The 27684-nt window shown below is 48.0% G+C and overlaps 1 protein-coding gene across 3 annotated transcripts in view; it reads right to left on the bottom strand.

The window, feature by feature from the left end:
• The window catches only part of LOC119374555 (nuclear exosome regulator NRDE2), a 308639-nt gene that overhangs the window by 150974 nt on the left and 129981 nt on the right, over window positions 1-27684 (bottom strand). For all 3 annotated transcript variants that reach the window (XM_037644704.2, XM_037644702.2, XM_037644707.2), the window contains 2 exons: window positions 21221-21489; window positions 12588-12845 (listed from right to left, as the gene is read on the bottom strand). In XM_037644704.2, coding sequence (XP_037500632.1) covers window positions 12588-12845; window positions 21221-21489 — 527 coding nt within the window. The remainder of the gene's footprint in view (window positions 1-12587; window positions 12846-21220; window positions 21490-27684) is intronic.

The raw sequence follows: 27684 nt of genomic DNA, 5'->3' as shown, positions 1-27684 counted from the left end.
CGAAATTTTTCAGTTTTGCTTGCATATATAGGCATGCACACATACAAACGCACGCACGAACATACATAAAGTATGGTTGAACCCCCCCCGAAAAAAATTTCTGGCTACGCCCCTGGTGTACTGTTACCTCATGAGTTTCAGTCGAGTCCTTTGGATCCTTGGTGGTAAAGCATCGACATCCATGGAACCGAGCAAGGACGTGAGCGGTAAGTGATCTGTCTCGATGGTGAAGTGTAAGCCCCGGACATACTCGTCAAACTGCTTGACAGCCCATGCAGCTGCCAAGGCCTCCTTTTCCGTTTGGCTGTACCTTTGCTCTGTTGGTGTGAGGGAGCATGATGCGTAGGCCACGGCTCTGCGCTCTCCGCTCGGTTGGTCTTGTAGCAAAACGGCACTTAAGCCAAACGAACTGGAATCTGCGGATACAATGGTCGGGTACAGTGGGTGGTAGTTAGCCATGCAGATGTTGGACAACATCATGTCTTTCAACTTTTGGAAGGCGACCTGCTGGGCCAGTCCCCACGCCCAGTCACTTCTTTTGTTGAGCAGTCCTCGAATGGGTGCCGTCACCTCTGACAGATGGGGTAAGAACCGTCCCACGCGGTTTACCATGCCCAATAGTCTGCGGACGCCACCGATGTCGACAGGAGGTTCCATGCTCTTGACAGCAGCAAGCTTGTCTGGGTCCGGCGAAATACCGCTGCCGCAGATAACTACGCCGAGGAACTCGACGCTTGTGACGCCGAATTGACATTTCGACTTGTTCAGGGTCAGCCCGGCATTTCTCAATCAAGTCAGCACTGACTGGAGCCGGCTGTCGTGTTCTGCACGGTCGCGGCCAAAAACCAAAATATCGTCGATCATGTTTACGACGCCTTCTTGACCCTCGAGAATGTAACTCATTTGGCGCGGAAAGTATTCGGGGGCGGACGTTATCCCGAATGGCAGTCGGCGGTAGCAATAACGTCCGAACGGCGTTATGAATGTTGTTAATTCTTCAGACTCTTCTGCCAGTTTTCCTTGATGAAAACTTGATGTAGCGTCAAGCTTCAAGAACACCTGAGCATAGCATTACCCAGTAGTCCCAAAACTTGGTCTACGGTGGGCAAGATATGGCGCTCACGCAACACTACCTGGTTCAACTTGGTGAGGTCGACGCAGATGCGATATGAACCGGATGCCTTTGGTATGACGACCATACCGGCGCACCACGGAGTAGGCTTAGTAACGCGTCTGATCACGCCCTCCGCTTCAAACCTGTCAAGCTCCGCCGTCACGACACCGTGTAAAGGGATGGGCACACGTCTTGGGACCAGCAGCAAATACGGGACAGCATCTGGTTTTAGGCGTATAGTGTACGCTTCTTGCAGCTCGCCCAAACCACAGAACAGCTTGGCTGATGCCGCCTGGTTGCCTTGCGTCTCGACCACCGGATCCACGAACTTGACCACACCCAGCTCTTGGATAGCGGGAAATCCCAGAAGTGGCATGACCTGTGACCGAAGCACATAAAGTCGTTGCGTTGCCGACTTGTTCTTCCATTGCAGGGTGGCGGTGAACGTTCTCAGCACGTCCAGCAGTTGTCCCGCCGGTCCTGAAAGTTCCCCTTCCGGCGGCTCAAGATATGGCGGAATTCCACAAAATGTACTGGGGACGACTGTGACCTCGGCGCTGCTGTCAACTTTGAAGCGTAGAGGCGTTCCGTCCACTTTTACATCCATGAACTTGGCCCGCTCTTCACTGTTCGAACCGGCAGCACCCAATTCCACAAGGGAAAGTTGCTTGCTAGCCCGGCAAACCACTGTGAAATGGCCCTTCTTTCCACATTTGTTGCAGGTTGCTCGGCGTGCGGGACATTCTGAGCGCAAATGCAAGGACCGGCCACAAAATCCACAAGGCGAAGAAACATGCATCCGTGGGGCAGCTGCGTTGCGCGTCTCTCGCTGCTGTGGGTGGTTCTGCATGACTTTCGCCGCGTCCACGTTTATCGATTCGTGATGCGTTATCACTGCTGGCGAACATGCTGAAAGATTTGCCCTTTCCTTCTCTGCGTCTTCTGCTTGACGGACACAAATGCGTGCTTCATCTAACGTAAGCTTTGGATTGCGGCAGAGCTTATCTGATAACTTCGTGTCACGAAGGCCAATGATAAAACAGTCATGGACCAGTCGCTCCTCTATGTCCCGTGCAGAGTAATTGCATCGTTTCACCATATTTCCCAGTGCCGTGAAGAACGCGTCAGCTGTCTCGCCTGCCTGTTGAACACGTCGGTGGAACACGTTGAACACAACGGCGCTCTCATACAGCTCGTTGGCGGGGCGTAAGAAGTATCCGTCCAGCTTACTAACGATGATGCTGTACTTTGAACAGTCTTCGTGCCGTACTTGCAATGAACACAAAATGTCCCGTGACCTGGTGCCCATGCAGTATAGCAGCGTTCTGACGCGAACTTCATCGTCCGCCGCATGAGGACCCGTTGCAAAACTGTAGTCGTCGAACTGATGACGCCACCTCTGCCAAGCCGCTGGGTTCTCGAAGTCGAAATGGGGTGGCGGTTGCAAGTTGAGCCCCGCGACCATGGCCACCATGGCTTTCCCGCCGGTCGCCGCAGGTAGCTCGCTGTCCTTGTTCTTCTCGCCCAGGGGCATTTTTACTATGATGCAGATCCCACTTCTGACACCATGTCGAGAGTAACGATATGACAACGCAACGTTCGGCTGGGCCGGCGACTAACTGCCCGGCCATGTTTATTGATACTATATATATACACCTGTAACCCCTTAATGGCGCCGTCTGTTAGTGTGTTAGGGTAAGTGACGCCACCTAGGATTAATATAACAAAATACAACAACACTACAGTGATTACGAATGCACGTAGGAAGCGTTCGTTGAAAGAGGCGCCCAAAAGGGAGACACTTGAGCACGTCGATGTGTCCAGCTTTACGCCATTAAAATTACTACGCCGTGTACTCTTGGTGCAAGAAATGCATTCACATTTCCTCGCGATTCCCTTCGGGGAGGTGGGGGCATTTTTTTTTCGGGGGGGGGGGGGGGGCACCTCCTTGATCCGACATTGGGTCTGGGCAGATAAGTCGGGTCGAGTGTCATTTTGTGCTCTGTATCCCATGGGAAAAAAATTTTCAAGGGCCACTGGTGAATAGCAGTGATAACATGCGGCGCTCTGTGCTGCTACAATACGTCTGAGACGTTTCCTGGTGGCTCAGGTTCTCTCGGAGAAGAAATGGTAAAAGACGGGAAATGGTTAGTGAATATGTTGCTAACGAACGGTTTATGCCAGCAGATAAATCACAGCGTTTGTCTGTGATTCTTCCTGGTCCTTCGTCCTTTTTTGCGCTGTTAGTAACATTATGGATCACCAACTTACCCAACGAATCGCTCTCTTAAAATAAATGAAGTATGAAAAATCATTGCAGTTTTATGTCCTCAATTAATTGTGAGCGCTGACTGTGTAGTTCATCGTCTTCATACGATGCATCACAAACAATATCGCTACCAGCGTTGTTGCTGCTCTACACCTGACGGTGGATGCGGTATTACAAAAGCAAAAATACACTTGCGGACAAGGTAAGACTACACAGCGGTATTTGTGCCATCGTGCGGAGGCTTCATAATGACGTTCTTGCAAGTAGATGGCAACCAGATAGCTGGTCGCCAAGTAGAGAAGCGAATCCCATAAATTACAGAATGTCAAGCAAAAACCACTAATAGCACAGCAGTTAAAGAGCTGTCATGTTAAGCAGCCAAACAAATCCCAATAAGTTGCTTAGGAATGAAACTAATATATCTTGAGCAAGAAAAATTGTATCTTGTGATACAAACAGGCATTTTGTTAAAATTAAATAAAGTTGGTCGCAGTTAAGAAATTTTCAAGTAAACACATTTCTACATAGTCCTTTGCTGCTTCATTATGTATATCTATAAAAGCAAACTGGCAAATGTATCGAAGTATTTTAAGATACAATTGGGAGGTATCGTATCGGATACAATTATTTCGGGAGTATCTTGTATCTATATCTCAAATACCTCGATACAATTTCAAAGTATTTTTGCCCAGCCCTGCTGCTACGCAATGATTCAACAGAAGTCTTGTAATTAGACTTTGTCGCAAGACGTCCAAGGCAGCAATGAGGCTGGTAACTGCGAGCAGCTAAAAAAATAATAGGGCTGTCAGCGAAAAAAAAAGAAAATACTTTTACTTACGGAAAATGCACTGTTAGGATTGCTCCCGCCTGGATATTCTATTTTTCATAGAGTCCGAAAAAGCATCTTTAGAGCTCAGGATCACAAACAGAGAGCTCTCCAATATCCACCAAGAAGCGGCGGCACGTTTTTTCTTGCTGGTCGGTATGGCTTAAAGATACGAGCCTCATTGGCAATACCCGCTTCCCGAACGATCGCTTGCAAAGATAACCGAGAGGTTGTAACACCTAGCGCTACTGCCTCTACGACTACTCAGGCTTGCTACTTGACATGCAGCAATAAGAAAAGCACCATATCAGGCACTAACGCACGGCATGTGCAGTGCATAATACAGAACTACACCGCGTAGTCACAAGAAACCCAGGCAACAGTGCGTGATACGACGTGCCATGGTTTCCGCATGCCACGCATCAGCCGGATCCTTTCCCACTCCACCACACCAAAGGTGAGGAGATTGAAAGGCGCCCTTTTCTCACAGCCACATGATTTGAAAAATGCATTCACACAATCTCGAACCAGCATTACCGCAACTTTTGTTCCCTTTCAATAAAGTGAAAGCGGATTTTCCCTGATGGGAGCCCCAATTCCCCGAGTTTTCTTTGAGTACTTCCAGACTATCCGAAATGCCCGAGAGTCCCGCCACGGTGGTCTAGAGGCTATGGCGCTCGACTGCTGACCCGAAGGTTGCGGGATCGAATCCCGGCCACGGCGGCTGCATTTTCGATGGAGGCGAAAATGCTTCAGGCCCGTGTACTTAGATTTAGGTACACTTTAAAGAACCCCTGGTGGTCACAATTTCCAGAGCCCTCCACTACGGCATCTCTCATATTCATATCGTGGTTTTGGGACATTAAACCCCAGATATTACTATTAAAATCCCTGAGAATTCCCAGTTTTCCTGGTTGGTAGACACCCTGTGTAATCTAAAATCACATAAAAGCATGGTGACAACCTCAACTATTGCATAGCCGTTTATGGCGGTCACATTTTCTGTTTTGCGACCGTACACGCCAAATTAAGGATCCAGCAAGACCCATAATGGCATCGCATACTTTGCATTGCATGCATTGGCATGCATTGGCCAGAAAAAAGAGTCTTGCAAGTTGGCCTTATTACAACAGACCCATATACTTTGAAAGAGCCGGTAGTGATGTGCCTAGTAACTGCAAGCAGCTCCAAAACATATTGGTCGACTTCCTAAAACTTGTTGCAGCAGTGCCATTAAAGAAATTAACTTCCATTTGCAGTAAATACACCTATCAGTTCTGATTGCTTCTGCTGGGGACTTCTATTGTACACAAGGCCCAGAATAGCTTCTTTTGAGTTACGGAAAATAAGCTCTGCAATGTCCCGAAAGAAACACCAAAGTGTTTTTTTTTCTTTGACCTATCAACAGATCACTTGCAAAATACTGGCCTCGTCGACGACGTCCATTTCCTGAACAATCGCTTGCACAGTAAGTGAGAGCTTTCAGCATTTACTGCTACCACCTCTACAGCTGCTCGTGCTTGTTACTTGAGACACGGCGATAACAAGGACACCAAATCAGGGGCAGCATGCCCAGCGCAGAATACGAAACTATGCAGTTTGACGAGTATGGAGATACGATGTGCCAGGGTTCCCGCATGCCACACTCCTTCTCCACTGTTCCGGTGGGAAGACAGCATTGGGGCTCACTCTTTCACTGTATGCACTGCCACACTGTTATATGGCACACAATTTCAAAAACAAGAAGAAGCATGCAAATCAATCCGATGAGCGCTGGCGCCAGCAGAAGCTTCAATTTTTTTGCCTCTTCTTGAGATAACGGTGAAACCTCGCGTTATTGACATTGTTATATTGAGGTGAAAAATACATGGTGTTCTGTGCACCTGAAGTTGTACAAACTGAGTTACCCTGTTACATCGAGAATGTCTTTATTGTAGTGGTGAAAGAGGAAGGCATTCACCAGTGGGTTCAGCTCTTGGTGCAAAGGCGCGAGCGCTGATCGCGAGCTGTGGTTGCAGAGCCTGCTTGTTTCTCGCTGGACCTGCGGTCTACCTGCTACCAGACGTCGTCAATAAACCCCCTTGCAAAGTGGTGGAGGTGCTGGGTAGTTAAATCTGGAACTTCGAAGCCGGAAGCTGCCCACTGCGCCGACAATGCCTGATCAGACCACCGAGCAAGGCACCGCCCAACAAGGCACGGCTCAGTCGCCACTGGTCATCGTGCCTACCACCCTGCGCCAACGCGATCCTCCCTTCTTCAACGGCACCGAGGACCAAGACGTGGAAGATTGGCTGCTGTTATTTGAGAAGGTGAGCGCCGCCAACAAGTGGGACGACCCCTCGAAATTGGAGTATGTCCCATTCTACCTCAAAGACGTCGCCAGCCTGTGGTTCCACAACCACAATTCGGAATTCTCCACGTGGGCCGCTTTCAAGACCACCTTGGCAGCTGTGTTTGGTCGCCCCGCAGTACGCAAGCTCCGCGCCGAACAGCGCCTACGCGGACGTGCGCAAAAGCAGGGCGAAAACTTCACCAGCTACATCGAAGATGTCATCGATTTGTGCAAGCGCCTGAACCCTGAGATGACGGAACAAGACAAGATCCGACATATCTTGAAAGGCATCGACGATGATGCTTTTCAAATGTTGCTGGCGAAGGACCCACGTACCGTGTCCGAGCTTGTGACCTTGTGTCAGAGCTTCGAAGAACTTCGTAAGCAACGCGTCTCAGTTCGGAGGTCTATGACAACAGACGACTCCCTCGCCGCCTTGACCGTCGGTGGTGATAACACCCTGTTGGCGCAGATAAAAGAATATGTACGCGAAGAAGTGGCTCGACAGCTCTCGTGCCTGTCGTATTTGCCGACCACCGAAGTGCCCACTAACTGCCTATCGCCGACCATCAGACAGGCTATTCAAGAGCAAGTCTCCGAGGCGTTGCCGTTGCCGTCCGCCTCTCCACCGACACCTGTCGCCGCACCACTGACTTATGCGGCTGCCGCAGCAAGGCCGCCGCGTCGTCTGCCAGTATCGCCCCCACAACCTGTGCGACCGTCCACCATGCCATTTTCTGCTACACTGCAGCACTACGGAAATCCCTGGCGCACTGCTGACAACAGCTACGCTTGCGGGATTCCAGGTCACGTTGCACGCCTATGTCGTCGGCGCTTCGCGGTGAACCAGGAGGCACCAAGATATCCCGACTACTCGTTTCGGCCGCCATACCGCGCGCCTCACACGCCACCTGAAGTTTACGAACGCGACGCGCAAGCTGCTCCCGATACCCAAACCTTCGCTTCTCGACGGTCTGCTTCCCCTTCACCACGTCGTCGTTCTGTGTCTCCTATGCGTCGACGACCCACCCCCACTGAGACGGAAAACTGACTGCCGCAGCTCCGGAGGCACGAGCTGCGTCATCGTCTATTCGTGTAAGTCCTCGCCTGTCCCCCGCCAATCTTATTGATGTAACTGTCGAAGGTGTACGAGCACTTGCGCTCATCGATACTGGTGCCGCAATATCCGTGATCAGTCAAAGACTCTGCCGCTCTATTCGTAAAGTAACGACGCTTTCTCCCGTGGTTTCCCTCAGCACTGCGAGCGCACAACGAATTGAGCCCGTTGCGGCATGTACAGCCAAAGTGGTAATTCGAGACGTGTTGTACACCACTGAATTTCTCGTGTTAGCTTCATGTTCCCACGAAGTTTGTTGTAATGAGGTTTAACTGCATATATGAGACCCTCCTTAATAAACCAGTGGCTGAAGTGCTCCCACTTATTATTCTGCGCAGGTCACTTTGTCCCTGTCTTTGAAACAGCAATCCTACCAGTCTCAGCTTGTATTACCGGTGAAAAAGTGACACCAACCAAGGTATTGACTCAAAGTAAAAAACTTCTTTTACTTTACAAAAATGAAAAAACCCAACGTTTCGGGTCCCACTCGAACCCTTTCTCGGGGGCAACTGCGGGCCACCAGAAAGCAGTGTTTATATAGCCTTCTTTTCTCTTCTTCAAGCCAGGGCTCACGCTTGCTCTGAACGACGACGTGCCGAAGTCCACCGAAATAGACGCTCGGCTGCGCACCTGCAGACTGGTTCACATTACCGGGTGTCGCCTGGATGTGCCAGGATTCCACAAAATGCCGCTAGTGGTAATTGGGCTCTAAGCCAATGACGCGGGAGTTGTAAAAAGCGATGCGGTGGCCGTTCACTTAGCTGCGCTCAGCTAGTGCACTCCTCTGTCGGTCGAGCTTGTGGGTGTCGTTCTTGTGTTGTCGCAGCCACTGTCACATACCTTGGTTGGTGTCATTTTTGCACCGATAGTTCCTTCCCAACCAGACAGAACTCTGTCAAATGTTCACCTTTAAATCAGCTTGTACTGCACTGCCATGAAAGCAGCTGTTCCATCAAACCTCTCTGGAAGGATGGTAACGTGAACAAAAATCCTTAAAAATGGCAACATGTGCGTCAACCAGCCGCCTGACAACCATGCTGTCAAGTGAATTGGATCTGGCACCACACCCTGATGAAACTGAAACACGCACAGGCACGCATGCACATGTGCTACACTAACGTTTTCTCCTTTGTGCAATAAACCTCCCTTTGAATCGAGCACTGAGCCTGTCTTTTCTATTACAGTAGAACCTCGGTAATTTGTACTCGGTTAATTAGGAATCCCGGATAATTTGTATTATTTGCGCGGTCCCAAATTTCTACATGTAAATTTAACCGGATAATTGGTGCGGCCAGTCTGCGACTTCCCGGTTAATTGGCACACTTGGCCGCGACTTCCAAGATATGCAAAGGGTGTTGCGAATCTCGGAGGCTGTAACTAAAACATGCATTTTTTTTTTTTTATGTACGGATCTCGAAGGCCATGTTTTTTTTTTACCGGAAATACGTCGTAGACGCCATGTTTTAGCAATTGCCAGGCGGCGATGCGTGCGGTTGCGATCATGATCATCATCATCTCAACAGCGATGTTAGCCACTCTAGCGAAGTGAATGTTTTGTGGAGTCTTTGTGCCATTTGGATGTCGGCTGGCGAGCATTGTGTGATTCGGTGCGACTGCTCCATTTGTCTCCTGTCTCCGCTTGAGTGTCTTCCCTGTGAATTAGTTGATTGAGGTGTGCTTGGAAGGAAGATGCCGAAGTACAAGAGCTTGTCCCTGCACGAAAAGGTGTGCTTAATTGAAGAGGCCAGCAAGTCGACGGCATCGAAAACGGCTCTCGCCGAAAAGCACCACGTGCCTCTGTCAACGCTGTGCAACATCATCAAGAATAAGGAGAAAATTCTCGATGCTTACAGCAAGACGCACTCGTCAAAGCGTACACGAGTACGCCCGCCTACGTACGCCGACGTTGAAGCAGCTCTGATCGACTGGCTACAGAAAGCCAACGCAGCACACCTTCCTGTGAATGGGACCATATTGCGTGAGAAGGCCAACCAGCTGGCGCTGCAACTTGGACATTCTGAGTTTAAATGCAGCAATGGATGGTTTTGCCGATTTAAGGAGCGCAACAACCTGACATTCGTGACTGTTTGTGGCGAGAGTGGCAGCGCAGATCAGTCTGTTGTCGACGGCTGGAAGCAGCACACCTTGGCTCCACTACTCGCCAAGTACGAAGCAGCAGATGTTTACAACCTTGATGAAGCTGCTCTGTTCTACAAAATGTTGCCTACGAAGACGTTCGCTTTGAAGGAGGCAGACATTAAGGGGCGGAAACAGAACAAAGATAGAATCACTGTTTTGTTTGGTGCAAGCATGTGCGGTGAGCACAAGCTGCCACTGCTTGTTATTGGGAAGACAGAAAAGCCTCGTTGTTTCAAAAATGCACGACTGCCATCCAAGGATGACCTGATCTATAAAAACAACAAGAAAGCTTGGATGACGGCTGCACTCTTTGAAGAATACGTGCGGCACCTTGACCGCAAGTTTGCGGCCGCAGGGCGCAGCGTTTTGTTCGTCGTCGATAATTGCCCAGCTCACGGCGACATTCAGAACCTGCAGGCAATCAGGCTGGTCTTTCTACCCCCGAACACGACGTCGCTATCGCAGCCGATGGACCAGGGCGTCATACACCATACCAGGAAAATATATCGCTACAATCTGTTGAAGCGAATGCTCCTTTGCTATGACAACGGAAAGGAGTATAACATTGACCTCCTCGGTGGTATTTGCCTCACATGCATGGAGGCAGGTGGAGGCCACCGTTATTCGACGGTGTTTTGAGCACGCCGGTTTTGTGAAAGAAGAGGCAACCTCCGCTGAGTTTGCTGTCACCGCTGTCACTTGCCCGTTTGATGAAGAAGGGGAGACTCTCTGCGCTCGATATGAGGCTTTGCACGCGGACGAGGAGTGCACTCCAATCGGATTCTCCGAGTACGCAAATGTCGAGTGCACAGTGCAGACGTGTTACGCCGACATCGACAGCGAGATAGCTGCGAGATCGACCGATTCGGCCTCTAATGTTGACAGCGATGACGAGCCCTCCCGAGCACCCCCTTTGGCGGATGTCATCGATGCCTTGAGTGTTGTGCGCAGCTTCGTCGAGTGCAACGGCGGCGAGGCTGAGATGCTGCGCCTCATTGACAGGCTGGAAAATATGACTTTCAGTGCTGGGAACTACCGAACGCGTCAGTCACGCATGGAGGAATTTTTCTCCAAGAAGGCTGACTTGCCACAATAAAGGTGTGACTTCCGTACATCACGTTTTCTGGCTGATTTCTTTGATTTCGCGTTGTTTCAGATAATTGGGAATCCCGCTTATTGGGATATTTTTCTCGGTCCCGAGGCCTTCGAATTAACGAGGTTTTACTGTATTCTGTTCATGTACATTAGTTCTACGCAGCCATTTAAAAAAATGACCAATGACTGCCTATTACTATTTTTATCTAAAACATGAAGCTGTCATGGGTATGATCAGTTGCTTTTGATTGCCTGCTGCTGCTGCTGCCTTGTATATAATATAGGGGCAGCAGCTCGATTGAGCTATTAATGGCAGCAGCTTCTGCAGCTCCCCAGCCATTCTATTTCTCAAAGCAGAAATAAAATTATTTTTATTCTTAAGTCATCAGGTGACAGTCAGCACAGCTCACTATGCTAACTGCCCAGTAAAATAAACTAGCACATAGAAATCACACTTGGATGTTAAGCATTCCAATCAGTCAGAGAGCATGGTGCTGCATGTGCCCGTGCATTTCAGCCTGTTCATTGCACACTACCACAGGTCGGCAAACTCACTCATGAGTCGACTCACTCAGACTCAGATCGGGACGTGAGCCTGAGTCTGAGCGAGTCCGGGTGAGTAACATTTTAGTGAGTTTGAGTCCGAGTGAGTCAACTTGAAGAAAATTTTCGTGAGTCTGAGTCGGAGTGAGTCCAGTGGTGGAAAATATAGGTGAATCTGAGTCCAAGTGAGCCATAAGCGCAAAATATATTTCTTGAGTGAGTGCAAGTGAGCTCCACCTTTTGTTGCCGCCTCATGGTCCTATCGACTCATCTTCAGCATTACTATCAGCCTTACATCGGCTTACGTTTATACTCAAGTCTATTCACATATATCTCAGAACACTAGCATTCATGCGCCACCTCAATATTTATTGATCAGAGGCATGAGTTAGAGGAAGGGGTGCCATGACCTCTCCCCCACAAACTCTTTCATGGGACGTTCTTAATAAAGATATCTCGTGTGAGTCGCGTATTTCATACAAATGTCCTTACTGGATCGATATATGATAATGATGATATGTGATATCTGATGATAACTTGTATTTGAAGGTACAATATCAAAAAGGGGTATCGTAGAGCACCGATTATGTGAGATATTGGCGCTAAAGAGGATTGACACCATGATAGAAAAACCTAATTTTATGCCAATGGACTCATGAGCCGACTCACTCAGGCTCACTCACACTCAGGTGAAGCCTTGAGTCTGAGTGAGTCTGGCTGAGTATTACTGTATTTACTCGAATCTAAGCTGATGTTTTTTTCGAAAAAACGATGTGCGAAAGTGGGGGGTTTGGCTTAGATTCGAGTACCACGATTAGGTTTTTTTTTTTCTGGCCTTGCGAATTTTGGGGGTTGACTTACAATCGAAGGCGGCCTAGATTCGTGTAAATACGGTATGTTGGTGAGTTTGAGTCTGAGTGAGTTCGATTGAGAAAAAACTGAGTGCAAGTGCGAGTGAGTCCGGTAAAGGAAAATTTTGGCGAGTCTGAGTCCGAGTGAGCCCTCAGAGCAAAGTACATTTCTAAAGTGAGTCTGAGTGAGCTCCACTTTTTCTGCCGACCTATGCACGCTACAGTTTAAAGCTAGTGGTAGAGCACGTGCAAGCCAGCAGTCGTGATCTTCTTATAAATGTGTACTTGCACAATAACACACCTTGTGGGAATCCCACGTTGTGGCCAACCGTGCCAATCGGAGTGCCAACCGTGCTAGCTCGTCACGAAGGGTGGGATCCACAAAGTGTGGCTTGGCTTGGCTCAGAACTTCATGGACAAAGTCAGTTACGCCTTGCCGTACTTCCCAGCCCGATGGGAAACTCAGTGCTTCACTGAAGTGTGTTGCCATCCTCAGGTTAATGCCTGGCAGCCTCTCAAAGCAGTCGGCTTCCGCAAGGCTGAAGCCAGTCTGGCTCTTCTGCAGTGCAAAGGTGTTCACTGTCAGCCAGCACGAGTAGCACAGAACACTATGACATTAACACAGTGAAAAACACATTCAGTGGAAATTCCAAATTGACAGTGACCCTTTGCTTAGCAAACATCTCCCACAGTGGACCAGAAACATGTGTCTTGATTGCTCTGCAAGATGTTCTGTGAGAGGTGAAGCACATTTACCACTCCTTGGTGTGAAGTGCTCACAGAATGAAATGCGACATATCGAAACTTTAACTATAAAAACTGGTATGCACAACTGCTCGAGGTAACTACATCATGTCACAACAAATCTGCCCACTGAAGTCGATGTTGATGTTGGCTCTGGTGTACAGGCCAATATTACGCCAATGCAACACGAACTGAAAATCATGGAAATTATAAAGTATGTGCATTACTTAGACCTAAATTGACGTGTTTCATTCCATGTGCACTGTACACTTACAGCCTACTATCAGGAGAATACCTTCCTTATATCGTGAATTTCATAAGATTCAGGTTCCGATGTAGCAACAGAAAGAAAAACCTCAGTGGTTTCTAGAATAGTCTCACCTTTTATTAGCAGGCATGTAAAAGCATGAAAGAAGAGAATGGAGCAGTCACTGCGCCACGTGAGAGTAGAGACTAAACCCGTAAAAAAGGTTCTCATGCAAGACAGTGTGATGATACAAGGAGCATTTCAAGGCCATGACAAGAGCACGTGGTGGCAGAGTCAACAACTCATCCAGCCATCCCCAATGCTCGTAGTACATATGTGCATTTGTACAGTGGTCCTCTACTCGGCGCAAACTGACACCGCTTCATGTGGTACCTGCCATCATATGGCACTGACCGTCCTCAGCCATTTGTGAGCAGCGTGTCACCTACTACGCGCATGCTGTGCCAAGACGCTCGTTGTACTGTAGATACACCCAACAGCAAAAGTTTACGGGATGTAGGTTCCACAACAAATGCGAATTTCTTCTGCGTTAGTGCGTAATGCTTCTAATCTAGCTGCTGACTGTATAGGATGCAATACCAACTACAAGCTGGTACACCTATTTGGAGGTAATCTTCCTGGACAAAGCCACAATATATAGCTCCCTTGAACATTTTGCGTCCCACAAACTTTTGCTGTTGGGTGTACATGCACAACTGCATTAGGAGTGTCTGTGCAGTGAGATTTCCTTACGCCTCCATCACTCCCAACTGCACACGGGCATGGCATGTATTCTGTTGGGAAATCATGGTGACAGCTATTCTGCTTTTGTTTCTGAAGGGCACATGAAGTTTCACACAAGGAGGTGCCAGCAAATGGCAGCACACTGCGCTCGAGTTGTTGCTTATTAAAAACATGCGGTACAAGTTACAGCTGCACTAGATCACACGCAGACAGCTGAAGATGCCCGTCACGATGGGATTGTCAGTGAAAAGTTGTAGATGCACGTTAGTTGGTGGCCATACCATCGGGCAATTTTCAGTGCATACCCACATAGGCAATGTGCCATAGTCGTAATCCTTTGTTGACTAATCTTTACAGCCAAAAAGCAAAGCGACACTGTAAGTTGATGAACATGCTAAAAACGACCTAGAAAACTTCTGCACAACAATGGCGGCAACTAAAATTCACAAAGTCATACCAAGTCTACTGTCAACCACGTGGCTACCATCAACAAAGGTGCCTTAATTCAGGTTGCAGTTTTGATTTCATGCTATGTTAGAGAAAAGCTCTTTTCTTTCTGTGGCATGCTACAGTTTGTGAGAATCAAAATGCCACTCCTTCACGTCGCATCCCCAGCTCGAGTGGTGTGCCAGCCTCAAGCCAGCTCGTTTGCTGGGAACCACCACCTAGTGGCATCATGGCAAACACAGCTAGTGCGCTGGACTTCATTTCCCGCACAAACCGTGCTTCTTGCTCTTGGAAATGAGTCACTGTCTTAGCACAAGTTATCGAGGCATAATCCAAAAGAACATGTTCCTGAGCTAGTTGGTTCATGTTACAAAGTAGACTACAAAAAATTATGGTCGTTTAGCGTAAACAAGGAGTGAGGGAAGAGGTCAAGAGGAGTGCCAACTTTCACTGTTTATTCAAATTTTGTTTCGTCCATCTAAATATACGCACATTGACATCCCCAGCATACTGCAAGCTACCTAAAAACCTTCTTTCTGTTTGAGAGAGTGACACAGAAGTATCGCCAATACATGAGAAACCTCAAGTTTCAATGTGAAACAACAACAATTCATGGGCTATAGTGTCTGTGCTTATTACCAAAATTCCAAATCTTATCCAGTCCTGCCTCACACTAATGTAAACTGGAGTGGGCTGGCAAGTGCATTCCATCTTTACCCACCAGGAACAGATCGTGTTCTCTCTCATTAACACATCTTCTTGTCTCGCTGAGATGCATCTTGCCACAAGAAACTGGAATCGCATATACGGCTCTGGTAGCTTGGTGTGCTTCTTTCTGCAACTGCCTTTCATGCTCCTATCAGACAATATTGTCATGGGGTCGTGACGTTGTTGAAGGCAGCAGTCGGCGTGTTCAAGACTAAACTTTTTATTTGGGCGAACTTGTGCCCGCGAAATGAAAGGACAACGTGCGAGTGATTTGCACTGTAGAGTGAAAGCGGCGTGAACGGTCGTTGGCCGTCGAGTAATCTGACAAGTGGTAAAGCGCGTTGGATTTTATACATGTGCTATCGAAGATTCCAGCGTTATTGCTGGTGGCCACGTAAGCTCTCGAATACACTAGACTATTCGCGTCCTACGTGCAATCTTAACAGAATGATCTTAAACAGTCGCGAAGCTTCTGAAACATTGCGGCACGGTCTGTGTCGAGCATTGCAGACAGTCTTTCCGGGCGAAATCAGAATACATCAAAATAACACGTGGCAATACACAGGTCCATAATGCAGAAAAAAAACTATTGGCACCCCATGACTCTTTGCAACCCTCTTCAGATTATGGCTAACCTGGTGAACGTACAGTAAAATCTCTGACCTCACACCATATTCTACGCTTGCTCCACCGTTATCCCATGTTGGTTGCTTTTAACAGCAAAGCTGTTCTGGACGAAGGTTTTCTTAGGACTGTTGGCATAACGTGGCAATCATTATGGACAAGTATGTGCCAGTGAAAATGGGCAAGACCCACTACTCCCCACTGGTCCATTAAAACGGAAGAAGGGAACACATATGCAGCAAACACCAATTAATATTTCTTGACAGACATGACCTATAATTGAGAAAGACTGTAATGAACTGTCAAGATGGACCCACTGAAAAACGGCGGGCTGGGGTGGTTTTCCTGGGGCTATCAGCATAACACAACTCCCGCTGTAGAGAGAGTGTAGTCTATGAAGAGGAGGAAAACAAGTGCCCATAATCAGGGAGAGTGCGCACTGAGCGTGGGTTGGTGGACATAACCAATGGGAGTGCGTGTGCTAGCAGATGGTTCGGAAGAGTGAAAATATAGAAGTGCACATGCTGGCCGGTCTCCCTTGAATGTTCGGCGATGGGTAAAGTCATGCGCTCTCCGGAACGAGAAGCTGCCTTTCGGGAGTGTCAACAGGAAGTGGTGCATGAATGGCAATGATGATGTCGTTCTGATCCAGAAGCTTGCGTAAGAGATGCCGAAGCCAAGCGCAAGTGGAGGGCAAAAGATCCAGAGCTTCGAGTGAATGAAGCTGAGGTTAGACGTGAATGGCTTGCATCGGACCCCGAGTTTAAAACAAGGCAAAACAAAGCGATGGAGAACACCTCACTATTTCATCAGCTTTTGCGACTTTAAGGGGGGACGTGGCAATGGGAATGGTAAATTTGGTCAAAATGTTCAATTTTTCACTTTATTTTTTTCTGCAATCCTGAGACTATGTTTTACGTCATGGCGAAATATTAGACTAAAATAAGCAGTAGAAGATGAAAAAAAAAACATTTTACTAGTGTGCTGTCATCAAAAACTATGAGAAAATTGGGCTTTAGAAAATGCAAATCTGCCATTTTCCCTTGACAAAGTGCCACCATATTGGTGTCATCATAAAGAAGACAGACAGAGCTCAAGATAGCTGCAAAGCTACATTTCTCCAATGAAAAATAAAACCAGCTTCCTTCCGAGTTCCATTTTCTGAGCTTTTAGCTCCATTTTCTTTGAGCTCCATTTTCTCAGCTTTCATTTTTTGAACAGTTGCTGTCAGTCATCCCTGTGCCATTTCTCAACAAACAAAGATATAACCATTCCGTTTTCTGCGCTTAGATCCTGAGACATTGTTGAGTGCCATAAAACTGTCCATATTTGTCTGCACGTCATAAAGATTTTTATAATTGACTTCTTGTAAAAGTTGTTTGTAAGACAATATGTACAATAAATTTCAAAAATTTTTGTGTGCTGATTTGAATATTGTCACGTGGTCGTGACGTCGACGAAGACAGCAGTCAGCACGTCAGAGATGAAACTCTTTATTTGGCCGAACTTGTGGCCAGGAAACTGAAAGTCAAGCTACAGCAATACACTGATAGCGGCAAACAGAGCGTCGACCGTCGATCAACTGACAAGCAGTGAAGCGCGTCGGCATTTAAACATGTGTTGTCAAATATTCCAGCGTTATCGCTGGCTGTCGTGCAAATTCTAGAATAAGCTCGAGTGAGCGCGTCTTGCGCGCAATCTTAACAAAACGATCTACAATAATTGCAAAGCTCCTCGAACAATAAGGCGCAGTTCGCGCTGAGCGTTGCTGACAGTCTTTGTGGCCGAACACCGAATACTGCAAAAGTGATAATAAGAAACGCACGTGGCAGTATTAAAAAATAAACCAATAGCTTTACGGCACAGAATGGGCCCTTGCGAATATCCTTATGCAAAAATCTTGATGAACTTATGTCTAATTCATTAATTAATTTTGGGATGACAATGAGAGTCTATCAAGTGTTGTAACTCAAAAACTACAAAAGATAGCTCAAAACTGATTTCAGTTATGATATCAGCACAACGTATTACATCTGAATGCCAAATTTCATCACTTTATCTCCATAAATAACAAAGATAGTTTTCCTTGCCACGTCCCCCCAGTGAAGCTGAGCTAATTTTTTTTAATTCCTGGAGGAGAGACTCAGCGATGGTTATAAGGAGCGCCCCTGGGAGGAATTATCATGGAAGGCATGAACCTCCAAACTGTACTTCAGAAGCCCATTGGCAACCTTTGACCACACCCGGCGAGCTGCAATAGCAAGTGGTACCCTGGAAGAGGGGCCCCACCCACCCTAACAAAGCAGACTTATTTTAAATATTCAGCCAGCTCCATGCTGTCAAATCGTTAGACAGGAAGCTGTAAATGCATGAGCGTGTGATTGGCTAGCAAAATCACATGCACCATCACCATCATTATACTTTTAAATATCATCATCACGAGGCCCCTAGCGGTGAGGCAGGGAACCTGCCACTGCACGACACCGGACAGACATGCAGACGGAACAGGCTCGACTTAGAACAGCTTTGCTGTTAATAAAGTTGTTGCTCTTTGTTGTCTACGACGAAGGTCTCTTGCAGTAGCCAAAGCTAGGTCGCTTCCATCCTTAGTTGGCGGGTGTCATTATTGTGGCAGAGCGTCCCGCCCAGGAACGAAATGCCTGACCCGACATGCTCGCTGCAAGTGCCAGGAAAAGGGTCCCTTTGTGGCAGTTTGTCGTATGTTGGCTATAGAGCCGAACAACCATTGCCTCAGTCAACTTGCCCTGGCCCAAGTACATCGACATGGAAGTCAATGGGTCACTACTCAAGTTCAAGGTCAATAGTGATGTAGAAGCGTCTGGTGTACTAAGCACCTTCTCTGGAATTCCCATACATCTTGATCCTCAAGAAGCTGAGCTAGTGGGTCCCTGGGGGCAGTTGTCCGTAGTTTTGGGTAGTACCTTTCGGGTTACTTTGAGATGGAAGGACACAATGGCAGAGCAGAAAATGCACGTGGTGCTTTGACAACCAGTTCTTTATGCTGGGTTTTTCAGCCATTCAAAAACTGCAAGTTGTCAAATTTACAAAAGGCATGACTCAGAACGAGATGTCCACTACCAAAGGCATCGCTCAAGGACTTGGCGGGTTAGAGAGATTCACACAGTGCCAGGACCCGTTCCATTGTCTTTCAGTGCACCAAGGATCCGGTTGTGCTCAAGTGTGTCATCCACGTTCGACAAGTTAGAAAATAGGATACACAGCTGAAACTCGGTTCCACAAAGTTCGAATTATTTCCTTAAATTGGGAATTTCATAAAGTCAAGAAGGAGAGTTATTGGTCCTTTGAAACCTAAAATTGTAACGTAGCAACACCGAAATGATACCACGGCATTGTTTCTCTCGGTAACCCAAGCCTGCCCGTCTGAAAAGTCCGGCCCAGACATAAGGCCCACCATGTCCGGTTGATGCAGGCCACGTAATGGTCACGTGGAGTTATGAATGCCTGCGGATATTCCATGACGTGGAGAAGGAACGCAGTGACTGTGTGAGCAGGCCAAGAGAAAAAGATGGGAGGCGGTGATCAGGGCCATCCATTGCATAAACCATGAAATAACAAAAGCAACTACTCCAGCGTCTTGCACCATCCAGTATGTAAGAATGCTACCGGATGAGTAAGCCCACTTTTTTGTGCATTGGTGCAGCCCCGTCAAAGCAAAAGCAGAGCCATAAATATGGCACCAAAATGTTTTAATGCCATAACATCAGAGCGCACACTCAAAGAAAAACCTGTCTCTGTCAAAATTAGAAGGAAATCACCCCTTCTTCACTTAGTTATTTCGGGAAAAACTTCATTAAATCAGGTTTGGTGGACAACTCATTCCATCGAACTGATGACAACACTGAACCCAATGGGTATTTGCCAGGGAATAGAAATTTCTTCATTAGATCGAGAACGGCGTAAAATTGAGTTTCGTGAGATAGAGTTTTAACTGTAATTAGGCGTGTGGGTTACGACCCACACATACAACCGGGTTACAGCACCGGATAGGTATCCAGTGCCGCACACAATTCATGACATTGCTTCCAGGTAATCACTGTTGGGATGTGTGTATGTGCGGAAGAACTACACTTCACAGCGTGAGTCCCATTCAATCACTGGTTTATTTTCTTTTAGAATAGCCACTTCTAAATCTTAGCGCGCTTTTCCACAAGGTGCCGGTGTACTGCAGCGAATGTGTTTAAAAAGCATTCTTAACGCAACAGAAAAAGGCCAGGAAATCTTAGAGCCACTGCCCCCCCTCCCCCTTTTTTTCTTTTCTTTTTTTTTTTAGTGCACTGGGGTTAGGGTTATGGGCGAATCGGGAGAACTGGTAGGCATGTGAATGGCCAATCTTTCCACTGAATACACCAGTGGCGAGTTAACATTTTTTACACGGAGCTTCCGCTGTGATTTTCAAATGTCCATGTAGAGCAGCTTGCAACCAGCAGAAAAAGAGAGTTTTCAGGTGCCCAACACAAAGCATGCCTATGCCTTTTCTGCGCATCTGGATTGGATTGGATGGTGATGTCCAAACTGCAGGTGGCCAACGTGGCCTCCATTTCTTGCTAAAATTGGCGAAAGTGAGAAAATTTGAGGCTGGTCCGACACCTTCAGACGACGTTGCGCAATTTCAACAAATTGCACAGTTTTGGCTCAACTTGCTACAAAAAAAAGGAATTGTATCGAATTGGAGCAATTGGCGCAACTGTTGCACCCCTGCTCTGACAATGTTGCAGAGGCCAATGAGTGAGGAGTGGTCGAGTAACCAAAACATTCCCTCCATTTTATCCAAATGTATGCAGGCTTATATAAGTAAGGTGACACTAGTGCCACCAGTGGTAGTGATCCCGAAACTAAAACCAAATATACAACACTTCTGAAGTGTGCATTAAATGCACGCATGTTGTGTTGTGCGCCTCTGCTTGGGATACAACCATATAAAATTAGTGTGACCAGCTGGGCCATCACAGTCTGGCAATTCTTGCTTTTATTTCATTCTTAACATTCATCACCACATAATATGGCCTAACACAGCCATAAAGTTGGGTTCGAAACCAGTGCCAAAGGACGGACTGCAACCATAGTGCTATAGCAACAATAAAAGTTGGGCAACTTTCTAGAACATTTTATGAAAATTACAGCAAACAAACGGACGGGACAGAGAAGAAGAAACACAACACAAGCGCTGTGAACAAGCCCTGTACAAACATAGCACAGAGTGCCATATTTACCGCTGCAAGAGAATAATTGCCACTGAGCAGTTATGCACACAGTAGGGAATAAAAGAAGCAAACATGGCGACATGTTGTCTGCCTCTACTTTGTGCTCATCTCTTAATGCCAAGTAGGCCAAGCTTTTCTGCTGGTTCAGCATGCTGTGTTTCAGAGGGAAGCACTCACATGCAGGTCCATCCCCAGCAGGAGTGAGAACCAGGCCTGGAACAGCTGCAGCATCGCAGCCGGATGCCGCAGCCGGAACAAAGCGGGTGCCACGTCTTCGAAGAGCACCATGCGTTCGGGGTCTTCTGATGTTACTTCCTCTGAGGAGAGCTCGGGTCGGTACGGTTGCCACTGATGCAGGTCACGAAGGCTCTCCAGCCGCAGCCACGCATCAGCCAAGCCTGGCTGCCGGCTTACAATGTCGTCTTCTAGCTGCTGGCACTCCTCACCTGCAATGTGACATATTGTTGAAGTGCGTAGCTTCTATCACAAGTCTCACAATAACTACTAAGCCAACTAAGCAGACAGCGTCTGCAAAGTACTTGACCAAAGGTATCTAACAAGAATTGAACTCAAAATAAATTCCTACTTTCATGCTGCCAGTGAGTCTTGAATCAGAACGTTACAATCTCTTTTTACTTCAGTGAATGGCAAGTAGAAATGACAGCGCCCAGTTCAGGTTGGCCGCATGCAATGCAGCTTTGGAATGAAATAATATATAATTGCAGTAAAAGCCAACTGCAACCAAGTTAACATCGGCTCACCAGCACTTGCTGTCAAGATAGTTGGTACATAGTTACAGGGACGAAGAACCCAGGACGTGGATGAACGCACACTCGCAACTAAATTTCATTCTTCCGAGAGCTCTACTTCACAACCCGCAAGCATGTGTACAAGACCAAATAAAATAAAATACTGTGACTTGTAGGAATACCACCTAATCAAATCCCATCAACCAGATTTCCGTCAGTCAATTCAACTTCAACTTAAGTTAAAATCAGCTAAATCAGCTATACTTGCAGACGAGTAGAACATACTGCTCAAGCAATCTACTCTAGCACAGTGACATGTACCCATGCATCCATATCACCAGTTCCTGTTTGGGCTCCATCACATACCTCAAAAGCATGAACGCCAAGCGCTCTGAAAGCGAAGGTGCAAGCATAATATGGCAAAGTGACGTCCACATACGTGCCATACGTCCACATCGCCAGTTGCTGCTTAGGCTCTGTCACGGATGGCAAATGCATGAATGGCAAGTGCTCTGGAAGTGAAGGTGCGAGCACAATAGGGCAAAGTGACATCTACCCATACGTCCACATCGCCAGTTGCTGCTTAGGCTCTGTCACGGATGGCAAATGCATGAATGGCAAGTGCTCTGGAAGTGAAGGTGCGAGCACAATAGGGCAAAGTGACATCTACCCATACGTCCACATCGCCAGTTGCTGCTTAGGCTCTGTCACAGATGGCAAATGCATGAATGGCAAGTGCTCTGGCAATGAAGGTGCGAGCACAATAGGGCAAAGTGACATCTACCCATACGTCCACATCGCCAGTTGCTGCTTAGGCTCTGTCACAGATGGCAAATGCATGAATGGCAAGTGCTCTGGCAATGAAGGTGCGAGCACAATAGGGCAAAGTGACATCTACCCATACGTCCACATCGCCAGTTGCTGCTTAGGCTCTGTCACAGATGGCAAATGCATGAATGGCAAGTGCTCTGGAAGTGAAGGTGCGAGCACAATAGGGCAAAGTGACATCTACCCATACGTCCACATCGCCAGTTGCTGCTTAGGCTCTGTCACGATGGCAAATGCATGAATGGCAAGTGCTCTGGAAGTGAAGGTGCGAGCACAATAGGGCAAAGTGACATCTACCCATACGTCCACATCGCCAGTTGCTGCTTAGGCTCTGTCACAGATGGCAAATGCATGAATGGAAAGTGCTCTGGCAATGAAGGTGCGAGCATAATAGGGCAAAGTGACATCTACCCATACGTCCACATCGCCAGTTGCTGCTTAGGCTCTGTCACAGATGGCAAATGCATGAATGGAAAGTGCTCTGGCAATGAAGGTGCGAGCATAATAGGGCAAAGTGACATCTACCCATACGTCCACATCGCCAGTTGCTGCTTAGGCTCTGTCACAGATGGCAAATGCATGAATGGCAAGTGCTCTGGCAATGAAGGTGCGAGCACAATAGGGCAAAGTGACATCTACCCATACGTCCACATCGCCAGTTGCTGCTTAGGCTCTGTCACAGATGGCAAATGCATGAATGGCAAGTGCTCTGGAAGTGAAGGTGCGAGCACAATAGGGCAAAGTGACATCTACCCATACGTCCACATCGCCAGTTGCTGCTTAGGCTCTGTCACGGATGGCAAATGCATGAATGGCAAGTGCTCTGGAAGTGAAGGTGCGAGCACAATAGGGCAAAGTGACATCTACCCATACGTCCACATCGCCAGTTGCTGCTTAGGCTCTGTCACAGATGGCAAATGCATGAATGGAAAGTGCTCTGGCAATGAAGGTGCGAGCATAATAGGGCAAAGTGACATCTACCCATACGTCCACATCGCCAGTTGCTGCTTAGGCTCTGTCACAGATGGCAAATGCATGAATGGAAAGTGCTCTGGCAATGAAGGTGCGAGCATAATAGGGCAAAGTGACATCTACCCATACGTCCACATCGCCAGTTGCTGCTTAGGCTCTGTCACAGATGGCAAATGCATGAATGGCAAGTGCTCTGGCAATGAAGGTGCGAGCACAATAGGGCAAAGTGACATCTACCCATACGTCCACATCGCCAGTTGCTGCTTAGGCTCTGTCACAGATGGCAAATGCATGAATGGCAAGTGCTCTGGAAGTGAAGGTGCGAGCACAATAGGGCAAAGTGACATCTACCCATACGTCCACATCGCCAGTTGCTGCTTAGGCTCTGTCACGGATGGCAAATGCATGAATGGCAAGTGCTCTGGAAGTGAAGGTGCGAGCACAATAGGGCAAAGTGACATCTACCCATACGTCCACATCGCCAGTTGCTGCTTAGGCTCTGTCACAGATGGCAAATGCATGAATGGCAAGTGCTCTGGCAATGAAGGTGCGAGCATAATAGGGCAAAGTGACATCTACCCATACGTCCACATCGCCAGTTGCTGCTTAGGCTCTGTCACAGATGGCAAATGCATGAATGGAAAGTGCTCTGGAAGTGAAGGTGCGAGCACAATAGGGCAAAGTGACATCTACCCATACGTCCACATCGCCAGTTGCTGCTTAGGCTCTGTCACAGATGGCAAATGCATGAATGGCAAGTGCTCTGGCAATGAAGGTGCGAGCACAATAGGGCAAAGTGACATCTACCCATACGTCCACATCGCCAGTTGCTGCTTAGGCTCTGTCACAGATGGCAAATGCATGAATGGCAAGTGCTCTGGAAGTGAAGGTGCGAGCACAATAGGGCAAAGTGACATCTACCCATACGTCCACATCGCCAGTTGCTGCTTAGGCTCTGTCACGGATGGCAAATGCATGAATGGCAAGTGCTCTGGAAGTGAAGGTGCGAGCACAATAGGGCAAAGTGACATCTACCCATACGTCCACATCGCCAGTTGCTGCTTAGGCTCTGTCACAGATGGCAAATGCATGAATGGCAAGTGCTCTGGCAATGAAGGTGCGAGCATAATAGGGCAAAGTGACATCTACCCATACGTCCACATCGCCAGTTGCTGCTTAGGCTCTGTCACGGATGGCAAATGCATGAATGGCAAGTGCTCTGGAAGTGAAGGTGCGAGCACAATAGGGCAAAGTGACATCTACCCATACGTCCACATCGCCAGTTGCTGCTTAGGCTCTGTCACAGATGGCAAATGCATGAATGGCAAGTGCTCTGGCAATGAAGGTGCGAGCACAATAGGGCAAAGTGACATCTACCCATACGTCCACATCGCCAGTTGCTGCTTAGGCTCTGTCACAGATGGCAAATGCATGAATGGCAAGTGCTCTGGAAGTGAAGGTGCGAGCACAATAGGGCAAAGTGACATCTACCCATACGTCCACATCGCCAGTTGCTGCTTAGGCTCTGTCACGGATGGCAAATGCATGAATGGCAAGTGCTCTGGAAGTGAAGGTGCGAGCACAATAGGGCAAAGTGACATCTACCCATACGTCCACATCGCCAGTTGCTGCTTAGGCTCTGTCACAGATGGCAAATGCATGAATGGAAAGTGCTCTGGCAATGAAGGTGCGAGCATAATAGGGCAAAGTGACATCTACCCATACGTCCACATCGCCAGTTGCTGCTTAGGCTCTGTCACAGATGGCAAATGCATGAATGGAAAGTGCTCTGGCAATGAAGGTGCGAGCATAATAGGGCAAAGTGACATCTACCCATACGTCCACATCGCCAGTTGCTGCTTAGGCTCTGTCACAGATGGCAAATGCATGAATGGCAAGTGCTCTGGCAATGAAGGTGCGAGCACAATAGGGCAAAGTGACATCTACCCATACGTCCACATCGCCAGTTGCTGCTTAGGCTCTGTCACAGATGGCAAATGCATGAATGGCAAGTGCTCTGGAAGTGAAGGTGCGAGCACAATAGGGCAAAGTGACATCTACCCATACGTCCACATCGCCAGTTGCTGCTTAGGCTCTGTCACGGATGGCAAATGCATGAATGGCAAGTGCTCTGGAAGTGAAGGTGCGAGCACAATAGGGCAAAGTGACATCTACCCATACGTCCACATCGCCAGTTGCTGCTTAGGCTCTGTCACAGATGGCAAATGCATGAATGGAAAGTGCTCTGGCAATGAAGGTGCGAGCATAATAGGGCAAAGTGACATCTACCCATACGTCCACATCGCCAGTTGCTGCTTAGGCTCTGTCACAGATGGCAAATGCATGAATGGAAAGTGCTCTGGCAATGAAGGTGCGAGCATAATAGGGCAAAGTGACATCTACCCATACGTCCACATCGCCAGTTGCTGCTTAGGCTCTGTCACAGATGGCAAATGCATGAATGGCAAGTGCTCTGGCAATGAAGGTGCGAGCACAATAGGGCAAAGTGACATCTACCCATACGTCCACATCGCCAGTTGCTGCTTAGGCTCTGTCACAGATGGCAAATGCATGAATGGCAAGTGCTCTGGAAGTGAAGGTGCGAGCACAATAGGGCAAAGTGACATCTACCCATACGTCCACATCGCCAGTTGCTGCTTAGGCTCTGTCACGGATGGCAAATGCATGAATGGCAAGTGCTCTGGAAGTGAAGGTGCGAGCACAATAGGGCAAAGTGACATCTACCCATACGTCCACATCGCCAGTTGCTGCTTAGGCTCTGTCACGGATGGCAAATGCATGAATGGCAAGTGCTCTGGAAGTGAAGGTGCGAGCACAATAGGGCAAAGTGACATCTACCCATACGTCCACATCGCCAGTTGCTGCTTAGGCTCTGTCACAGATGGCAAATGCATGAATGGAAAGTGCTCTGGCAATGAAGGTGCGAGCATAATAGGGCAAAGTGACATCTACCCATACGTCCACATCGCCAGTTGCTGCTTAGGCTCTGTCACAGATGGCAAATGCATGAATGGCAAGTGCTCTGGCAATGAAGGTGCGAGCACAATAGGGCAAAGTGACATCTACCCATACGTCCACATCGCCAGTTGCTGCTTAGGCTCTGTCACAGATGGCAAATGCATGAATGGCAAGTGCTCTGGAAGTGAAGGTGCGAGCACAATAGGGCAAAGTGACATCTACCCATACGTCCACATCGCCAGTTGCTGCTTAGGCTCTGTCACGGATGGCAAATGCATGAATGGCAAGTGCTCTGGAAGTGAAGGTGCGAGCACAATAGGGCAAAGTGACATCTACCCATACGTCCACATCGCCAGTTGCTGCTTAGGCTCTGTCACAGATGGCAAATGCATGAATGGAAAGTGCTCTGGCAATGAAGGTGCGAGCATAATAGGGCAAAGTGACATCTACCCATACGTCCACATCGCCAGTTGCTGCTTAGGCTCTGTCACAGATGGCAAATGCATGAATGGAAAGTGCTCTGGCAATGAAGGTGCGAGCACAATAGGGCAAAGTGACATCTACCCATACGTCCACATCGCCAGTTGCTGCTTAGGCTCTGTCACAGATGGCAAATGCATGAATGGCAAGTGCTCTGGCAATGAAGGTGCGAGCACAATAGGGCAAAGTGACATCTACCCATACGTCCACATCGCCAGTTGCTGCTTAGGCTCTGTCACAGATGGCAAATGCATGAATGGCAAGTGCTCTGGAAGTGAAGGTGCGAGCACAATAGGGCAAAGTGACATCTACCCATACGTCCACATCGCCAGTTGCTGCTTAGGCTCTGTCACGGATGGCAAATGCATGAATGGCAAGTGCTCTGGAAGTGAAGGTGCGAGCACAATAGGGCAAAGTGACATCTACCCATACGTCCACATCGCCAGTTGCTGCTTAGGCTCTGTCACAGATGGCAAATGCATGAATGGAAAGTGCTCTGGCAATGAAGGTGCGAGCATAATAGGGCAAAGTGACATCTACCCATACGTCCACATCGCCAGTTGCTGCTTAGGCTCTGTCACAGATGGCAAATGCATGAATGGAAAGTGCTCTGGCAATGAAGGTGCGAGCATA

The sequence above is a fragment of the Rhipicephalus sanguineus genome, chromosome 11, assembly GCF_013339695.2.
Source record: "Rhipicephalus sanguineus isolate Rsan-2018 chromosome 11, BIME_Rsan_1.4, whole genome shotgun sequence".
Classification (NCBI taxonomy): domain Eukaryota; kingdom Metazoa; phylum Arthropoda; class Arachnida; order Ixodida; family Ixodidae; genus Rhipicephalus; species Rhipicephalus sanguineus.
This window is presented reverse-complemented; position numbering and strand designations above follow the sequence as displayed.